The sequence below is a fragment of the Etheostoma spectabile genome, chromosome 3 (assembly GCF_008692095.1).
Source record: "Etheostoma spectabile isolate EspeVRDwgs_2016 chromosome 3, UIUC_Espe_1.0, whole genome shotgun sequence".
Classification (NCBI taxonomy): domain Eukaryota; kingdom Metazoa; phylum Chordata; class Actinopteri; order Perciformes; family Percidae; genus Etheostoma; species Etheostoma spectabile.
The window spans coordinates 5,136,193-5,145,518 of NC_045735.1; the positions used below are offsets into that span (position 1 = coordinate 5,136,193).

A 9,326-nucleotide genomic window follows, 5' to 3' on the forward strand; every position below is an offset into this window, starting at 1 on the left:
CATTATAGACAGAATACCAGCTGATCTGAGTGGGTGGCGGATCTTTAATGTGATATCTACAGTGCCCATTATCAACAACCATTCATCCAATGTTCCAAAGGCACATTCTGTTTACTAATCTGATATCATTTAAAAAAAAAAAAAACGGAGAATACACCGGAGAACCCTTATGTGAGCACATGTAATCTGAAAACTGCTGCCCTGGTTAAAAAAAAAACAATGCAACTGATCTCAGCTGGTATTTTGTCAATAATGGAGTGCAATGGAAATTTCTAAGCGACCCCAAACTTTTGACAGGTATAGTATATCATAACTTTGATAAATGATCAACTTTTCTCAGAACCTATATTTTTAAGACGTATTACTGTGGCACCCAAAGACCAGTGGGAATATTTAGATTGCAACCTCCACTTTAATAATAGACTTACCTTGGGCAGGAAGCATATTAGTTTTCCAACATATGTTGCTGCTCTTGTGGAGTGTGTGTGTGTGTGTTGCTGTGACTGGCAGAAATGATCTGGCTACATGGATGGTCAGTCAAGCATTTTGGTCCAGACTGAAATATCTCAAAAACTGTCGGATGGATTGCCTTGCTTTTTTACATAGACAGTCATGATCCCCAGAGGATGAATCCCATGACTTAGGTGATCCTCTGACTTTTCCTCTAGCACCACCATGAGGTTGACATTTGTCTTTTTGAGTTAAATGTCAACTGTTGAATGGGTTGCCGTAAAACAATATAGAAAGAAATTGTAAGTTGTTATGTTTCTTTGTTTGGGGAAGAATCTCTGTCCTATGAAATGTGAACAAAACTGGCATAACCAATTTCTGGTATTTGCTTAGAAACCACATGTTCAAGCCAACTGATTTGATCTAACCCTGCTTGTAATAACCTCTCTCCTTTCATTTCTGCTGCAGCTCAGTCCTTCATGAAGAGTGTCCTCAGTCCCATCTTCTTGCTGAGCCTCATCACCATGTGTGTGACCCAGCTGCGCCTCATCTTCTACATGGGAGCCATGAACAACATCCTTGAGTCCCTGACAGACGGAGACCTCAACACAGGTGTGTATTGTTTCTAGCACATAGTAGATTCAAACGTATGCGAACACACACATGGTGTTATGTGAATATCTTTAACATCTGACCACAGAAAGTAAAATGCAGTGGATGTTCTTTGATCTCTGACATCTAACAATCTCTCAAAGTGCTTTCCGCTAAGCTAAACCGCCTTGTTGCTTGTTGTTAACTTTCCGTCTTTGCTTTTCCGTTTGTCTCTCTCGCTCTTTCTCTTTTCCCGTCATGCTGGCTTCTTGCTGCTGTTACAGTGGAGAAGATGCAAGTGGGTAAGATATCTCAGGCTTCACTTACAAATATCTAAGACCTACACTCTTCAGCTGTTCTCCTCAGCCATCTGTCCACTTTGTGTTTGCTTGTTTCTATGTGCATCACCCTCTAAACGTCTTTATACATTTTATTTTCATTTTCAAAACTTCAAAATAGAGCATTAAAACACGCCAATAACTGTCTATATCTCTGTCGTCTGTCTCTCAGTGAGTGTTTACTCGTCCATCTTTGGCGTGCTCCAGCTTTTGTGTCTGGTCACCTCTCCTGTGATTGGCCAAGTCATGGACTGGAGGCTCAAGGACTGCGAGGAGGATAATGACAAGAGTGCCAAGAGGTGAGGATGCACACATGAACACACACAGAAGAAAAAAAGAAGAAGGATAAGCTTACTAAGGGAATTAAAAAAGAGCTTGACATTATTTTTTACTCCATTCTGTTCTATTAGGGAGCCTGGTCAGCCCCGTCGCACTGGCAAACAGATACAGAAGATCATCAATGCCACCAGAGCCTTTATCTTCACTAACCTGCTCCTGGTTTGCTTTGGAGTCACCTGCATCGTCCCTAACCTGCCACTTCAGGTACACAAACACACAGGATAAGAGAACTATCTTTATTTTTTGAAGCTCTTTGGCGATGCACATTTCTCAGCATGTGCTGCTAGTCTAATGCTGCAGAGAGAGACAAAGACTGAGAGATGTACACAATGTTCAAACAGGAGAGAGTCACATGGCAATGCAGCTCCTGATATCACTAAGTACTTTAGTGACACCTACTGGACAACTGGGACAACTGAAACTGAGTGTTATTCACTCATCCTGAATTTCATTTATCAAAGATGAAAGCCATTTCTCAGTGAGGACAGGCCAGCTGTGAACTGGTACTTAATGAAAAATTGACCTCTTTCTCTTCTTCATTTCTCTCCTCCTCCTTAGATTCTGTCCTTTATCCTGCACACTATTGTCAGAGGCTTCATCCACTCTGCAGTCGGAGGCCTCTATGCTGCTGTGTAAGTGTCAACGTGTTCAAAACGCAATGGCATAACAGCACACACAATGATACTGTAAGATACCGATATAGAATTGTAGATGTACAACATACATAACATAGCAAAACTATTCATAGACACAAATATTTCACTCATATGTAATTGTTCATCTCATTCCAATACCATGGCCATTCAGCTACTGCCATAACTATAACTTTTAATGTAGGATTAACTATGTGTGTGTGTGTGTGTGTGTGTGTGTGTGTGTGTGTGTGTGTGTGTGTGTGTGTGTGTGTGTGTGTGTGTGCGCGCGCGTGTAATTTTAATTTGATTAAAACTGATTTGACAGGTTAGTAATGAGCCTGTTTAAATTGACCCTCCTATACATGTTGTTTGTCCCTTGCAGGTACCCATCCTCTCAGTTTGGCAGCCTGACAGGCATGCAGTCTCTGATCAGCGCTCTGTTCGCCCTGCTCCAACAGCCTCTCTTCATGGCCATGGTGGGACCCCTGGAGGGAGACCCACTATGGGTGAGTGATACAAATATATTTACATTAGCATAAATGAGTAAAGAAGCAAGTATTGTGGGAAATACTCAGACCTTTAAGCTTGTGAACTGTGATTTTCTGGTGAAAGGCCCATATTGTTATGTTGGTCTGACTCTAATGTTGTCTTCAGGTAAACGTGGGACTGTTGGTGGTTAGCATGCTGGGATTTTGCCTCCCTCTCTACCTGCTGTGCCACAGCCGCCACCTGCAGCGCCTCAGAGACGAGCGCAATGACGATCCCAAGATCTATGCCAAGATTAATGACGACAGCAAGCCCGAGGCTTTTGTCTAGACCGCGAGGAAGAACAGAGTCAAAGATGATGTTTTCAAAACTGAAGAGGACGAGCTACACTAAAAAAGAGAAGGACGGGGAGAAGAAGAGAGGGGAGGGGGAGAGTGGCGGAGGTCACTTGCCTGTGTGACAATTCTCTCAGTTCATCAAGTTAAACACACTTTCACTCACACCATTTCACTGCCAGTCTTATTTGGTCAATATGACTACACACCACTGTGACACACAGTCTCACCCTCTGATACTATACACTGTTAGAAACCTGGCACATACGCACACAAACACACACATGACACACACATTTCAAGCTCCACAAAGAGCTCCCACTCACTCGAGTGCATCTCTGGACTGAGGAGAAAATAGACTGATGGCAGAGTTTTTATATCTCCCCAAATGACTCCTCTACACATCTTTTTGTCACTCTCGTCTTTTTTTTTTTTTCGCTGTTACATCTGTCAGTGACGGTTGACTGGTTCAGCCTCTCCAGTCCAACTTTAAAAAAAAACAATAGAAGAAGAAGATGCCAACCAATGGAAAGCCACAGCGAGGACGTTTCTAAGGTGTCAAATGTAAGCATTGTGCTTTTAAAGCCACCTAACAGTAAATGACTGTGGCGTTGTGAACATGTACAGCAGTAACCATGACGACCTTTGCTTTTTGATTGATTCAGGTTTGTCTGATGTGCTGTTCACCCGGAAAACTCTCTCAGACAGCACAAACCAGTGTTTAATGGTGCTGCTTGGTGTCTGTCTTAGTTTTGCAGACTTAATTGTATTTTAGGAGACAAAAAAACACCAAACGCACACACACACACACACGTACACAGGTTGCACCCTTGGTCATGGCATCTCTGCTTCCTCTTGTGCTTTAGGGCATTACGGAATAACAATCCACAGACAGCAGTATTGGTAGCAGTTCAGATTGAAACCCACAGTATCATGACTTTTTAATCAGATAAGTTAGTCACAAAAACGCTGTAGCATCTGTGTGTTACATAATGCTGTGTGAGAAAAAAGGGTTTCTAAACTACACTGCATGACGCCAGAGACAGTGCTGGTCCTATTTTACTCTTTCACACAGTTGCAAATGCAGGAAGACTGGCTCAACCTGCCATGTTTGTCTGTGGTTTTTTAAATCATGAATTCCTTTTGTGTGTTTGAAATACAGTATGTAACCATTTTTTTTTTTTCTCCCTCAAATGTATTTACTTGCAATATGATCGCCGATGCGTTGTTAAATATTTGCTCCCTATACGTGCTCTGACGACGTGGAGGAGAAGTGTGTTTTTTAATGGCTGGAATGACGTAGAGATGGTGCTCTGCGCTATTCCACTACGCTACACACATGAATTTGGAGTCTCAATTCATCGTAGCAATAAGTGCTTCTGTGAGATGCTCGGCAACATGTACGCACACAATTACACACAGACAGGCAAACATGTACATTTTATTAACTGTATTTTTTAAATCAAAATGGTGCTCGTTGAAACACAGAATTATTTTTGGATTTTGCTTTAAGGGGCAATTGAGGTCATTGTTGCCACAAATGCAACACATTGACATCAAATTACTGACAGGAGTTGTTTCTTTATTCAATGGCACAGAGTATTCCAAAGAATCAATCAGGTTACCGTTTCAAATAACTACTTTGCTCTTGGCTTCTTATCAGTTTTCTGGTAATTCTGCACCGTAACACAAAGTGCAACCACAGCAGCAGCTCTGAACTCACTTGAACTCACCTCTTACAGACATAAAGTTAGATTTGCTTGAAGGTATCAGGCTGTTATGGACACACTCCTCCAGCCCCTGAGAAAAGTGGTGTGTGATGAGACTCAACACAGACAATAAAAGCACAGAGTTGATATGATACAGGGAGATAATAGTTTCTGTTTGGTTCAGATGCCAGACAGAGAAGCTCCTCAGATATTTCCTGCCTGGCATTAACTCACAGAGGCACTTCCAAAGACAGCCATGACCCTCAGAGTGCCTCCTTATATGTGTTCAGAAAATGGGAGGAGTGGATCCAGGCAGGATGTGGCGCACCCAATCCCTCTTTCCCTCCATCTATCCATCCATCTATTGCTTTCATCTACCCATCGTGTGCAAACACGTCTTGAAATGTTTACTGATGACAGGTTACAGAGCTGAGAGACAAGCCTCTGCCGCAATCAGATGCTCGCAATGAATGGTTATAAGTGAGAAACGAATGGCACATGATGCACTTTAGACCCCTAGAAATGGACCTCAGTCATGTATTTCTGAACGGCCTGCCAACACTGTATCGTCCACGCAGTGCATGGCTGCTGACTAGTGGAAGAATGTATTCTCAGAGCTTCAGATGTAGATTGTTTAAAACAGAACATGGTAACGGAAAGATGCTATTATTTTTTTATATTCACAGACTTAAAAAACAAACCTGTTCATTATATTGCCTTTATGTGCACAGACAGTGTGGCAGAGCCTTGTCTCTCACTTCCAAAACTTTCACAAGTGTGGATCAGATATGTCCATCTTTGCTAAACTGCATGAGATTGAGAGAATTGTATGGAGTAAAATTGGCAGTGGTTATTTAAACGTGTTTAGTTAGATGACAAATGTGAAATTCTTTTATAAAAAAACTAAAGTCCCATATTTGTACATTTCTATGCATGTCAAATGAAATGTCCCCAAATGTTTAAATTGTATCTCCAAAGTGCAAAACGTGTGGAACAAGAACAGATCTCAAGCCATCCATCCGTTTTCCACCACTGGGTTGTGATGGCAGACTCAGGCTCTCTAAAATAAGCCAGACATCCTTCTCTGAATTTTGTCTTCTATCAATCTTTATTTGTATGTTGGAGATACAAACCCGCACAGAGACACTAATTGTTTTTGCACTAGTCTTCCTTTTGAAAAGTGGAAAAAAATTATCCTATACTCAACAGTTGTTGTTTCCAATACACCGGTTTTGTACTTGAAAGTTACAACAATGCGACTTTGTGCATAGAAATGTAAAATTGATCTGCACAAATATTTAATTACGCACAATTTTGGTTTTCACAGAACCTTGTTCACATTTGCCATTCTTATGAAACACATGTAAATAATTTAACTCCACAGAGTGTATCTGGTGGCGTGCTGGTGTGTCCTGTAACTAATACCCCTGTGACTTGACATGCTGTTAAGACTAGAGACGTAGGCAGGTACAGATATACTCTGATGCAGTACTTTACTCCAGCACTATGAATGTGAGTGATGATTTTTCATTCATTCAGCACTTTTCTTCACTGTCGTACCTTAAACAACTCACCCTGTCCTCTGTGTCATCACCTTCCCCTGTCTAACCCCAACTTCCTGGGATAAGAATTCTGCAGTAGTTTAGTAATCGATGTTTTGAATAATCGTGTATTTTCTGAAGATGAATCCTAGCACCAGCTTGTGCTTGCGGGTGTTTTTATGGTTGTGTGTGATGATAGGAAATGAGGATTTCGGCTCAAACACAGACACCTTGTTTCCCTTCCCTGGCATGTACCTTTTATATTGTTTCTAGCTACCATGCGCCAGTTTAGTTTCTTTGTATTTTTATTAAGCTTTTTTTCCTCTGATGTTTACGAGAATGTGTATTTTCATGGATTTATATTGTATATTTGGTTTTCTTTTGTCTTGTACCAACAGTATAGCCATCATCATTGACATGTTCAAGTCATGTTTCTGAAAGAAAGAAAAAAAAAAAGATATCAATCATATATGAAGCAAAATAAACACAATCGTTTTTATGTTGGTGTCTCTTATTTCAACTGATCACTGTGCACACTTGTGTCATCTTGTAGAAGTAGGACAAAACTTCTTCAGAGCAGCAGGGGTCAGACTCTCACGGTAATGCTGCTAGTCATGGTATGTAGGGGTCAAATAAAGTAGAAGCAGCTGCTTGATACTATTTTATGCATGAAATTATTTCATAGGCAAACCTGTTGGGCAACAGCAACCACTCAGAGTTACCTCTGTAGTGTTTTAACAACTAAATAAATAAACTGTCTGCAATGTCTTATAAACAGGTCAAACCAGAGTTGACGGTTTCTCCCTGTACCGGTTACACACACACACACACACACACACACACACACACACACACACACACACACACACACACACACACACACACACACACACACACACACACACACACACACACACACACACACACACACACACACACACACACACAGAGAGAGAGAGAGAGAGAGTTGACTACTCCAACCTTTGAGAAGATAAGGGGAGTAACACTATCCTTCTGCACCAGTTGATGCTCACTGAGCTGTGATCATTATTTCACTGGTAAATAAAAGTGTGGGAAACCTTGTAATCTCCATCAGTTTCATGCAACACAAAGATCCTTATTGTGTCATGTCAGCCTGTTACAGTTGTGGTAAAGTCCACTCTGCAAATAAAAAAAGGCATGTGATTCTTTTTCTTTCAGCATTACACCACTCCATGGTCAATGTTGAGGCTACTGCTCCTTAAAGTCGAACTAACACCTTTTATTATTACTGTAGTTACACCAATTGGAATTACTATTGTGAATATTGTTTAGTTGCAGAAGCAGCAATAATAGCTGCATTACTAGTATAGGCTACAACAGCAAATATAGGGCCTTAATTAAAAGGAGTTGTACAATAACTTGTAGGGGCATCGGCATACACATTGTCACAATCCCAATGTAAAATTCCCATTGGCAAGACTTGATAATGTATACCCATAGAATATCCAGCCTATGGGTATACCCAGTTGCACTTGAACGTAACATTAAGTTACCTGAGCCTAAAGGTGGGTGTCACCTCCTCTTCCCTCTTTCGATGCCGCGCCCCTTCCCATGCACACGGCATCTTTCAGGAAGAAACCCCGGAGTAAGAAGAGTCCAGCGGTGAATTAACTGCCTCTGTGAGCTTTTCAAGAGGATTTCCAGGGCTTTCCATACTCATATGCTGCTGTTTGGACTGAGGCACAGTCAACATGCTGATTAAAGAGTTGTGAGTATACATTTTTTTTATCAGACAGACGAGAGAAACGGTCGATAAAACTCATCAACTTTTCTTAAATGATTAATCATAACAGAGGAATGGAGCCCCGGTATAATGCTACCTTTGTTTAAAATGTTGACATCTCCTTAAGTTACGGTGTTTTGTATCCGTGGTTGCCTCCCTGTGGTTGTTTCAGCACTTTAGCCTGGCCGAGTCTTTTCAACTTCAGTGTGTATCTTTCAGAACTCCATTAACATGCTAACGTTTTAAAGTGTAGGCTACTGGTTGTTAGTAAAAGCAGCCTAGGCTACGTATGCTAGATGCAGGACTAGCTAGGAAGATGACAGTCATTTGGGCGTTGAGCTATGTTAAAAACGGCGGTGCAACTTAACTCCTCTAGCTAAACTGTTCGGTTTGGTTTACAGTGCTCGCTACAGACCGAGGTTAACTAACGTTAACTTGCTGACATTATCGTCATTTTGTGGAGCCGCAAAACAACTTTTAGAGTTTAATTCCCATTGACTTACCGTACTTTATTCTTTGAGGTATGCCTGTTACCTGAATGCCGAAGTAGCATGGTTTGAGTTTGGCAAATATGGCTTATGAAGTTTTACATATAGCCTAGCCAAATATCACAAATTTGCCAAAGGGCTTGGTTGAAGGGAGTGTATCAATTCTTCACCCTTTTTTTATTTTACATTCTTGTAAGTTTTATGACATGTCATGTTGTTATGTGCACACCAGTGGCTGGCTGTCATCTGACCACGGTGCAAAGTACATTAGCCATGTTCAATTATTATCCTCAGGAAGATACAAATACACTCAATGTAAAATAAGACAATGGACACTCATTAGTTCAACATAATGGTCAGAACTTACAAATTGTGCAGTGTTTCTCTTAGTGGATGTGCAGGCAGACAAATATCTTTTTCATCAGCCATCACGTTTGTGCCTGAAAGGCTCTTCTTTCACTCTGATCTGTTCTAATGAAATATTCAGGCCCTGCTAGACTGGCAACAGGTGGCGATTAATTGGCTATTGTATCAAGGCACACTAGAGAAGGATACACAATAAAGAGCACACACACATGCAGGCTTTCCACCAAAATGTCCCAGGTTTATTTGTTCTATCAGTGGCAGTCTTGATTGCAGTTTTTTTTTT

At 41.1% G+C, this 9,326-nt stretch overlaps 2 protein-coding genes across 3 annotated transcripts in view; both read left to right on the plus strand.

Annotated features, from left to right (window-relative positions):
- Nucleotides 1-5,699, plus strand: part of LOC116674931 (large neutral amino acids transporter small subunit 4) — a gene marked incomplete at its 5' end in the record, with an annotated part of 24,476 nt that extends 18,777 nt beyond the window's left edge. The window contains 7 exon segments of one of the 2 annotated variants that reach the window (XM_032507097.1): nucleotides 919-1,062; nucleotides 1,326-1,343; nucleotides 1,552-1,678; nucleotides 1,790-1,922; nucleotides 2,277-2,350; nucleotides 2,736-2,859; nucleotides 3,008-5,699. In XM_032507097.1, coding sequence (XP_032362988.1) covers nucleotides 919-1,062; nucleotides 1,326-1,343; nucleotides 1,552-1,678; nucleotides 1,790-1,922; nucleotides 2,277-2,350; nucleotides 2,736-2,859; nucleotides 3,008-3,169 — 782 coding nt within the window. 2 annotated transcript variants of the gene reach the window in all.
- Nucleotides 5,700-7,947: 2,248 nt separating this feature from the next.
- LOC116674983 (phosphatidylinositol transfer protein beta isoform) overlaps nucleotides 7,948-9,326 on the plus strand; it is a 13,281-nt gene continuing 11,902 nt past the window's right edge. Inside the window, exon 1 of the mRNA XM_032507133.1 lies at nucleotides 7,948-8,174. Within this exon, the coding sequence (XP_032363024.1) occupies nucleotides 8,158-8,174 (17 nt within the window). The 5' untranslated portion in view covers nucleotides 7,948-8,157. The remainder of the gene's footprint in view (nucleotides 8,175-9,326) is intronic.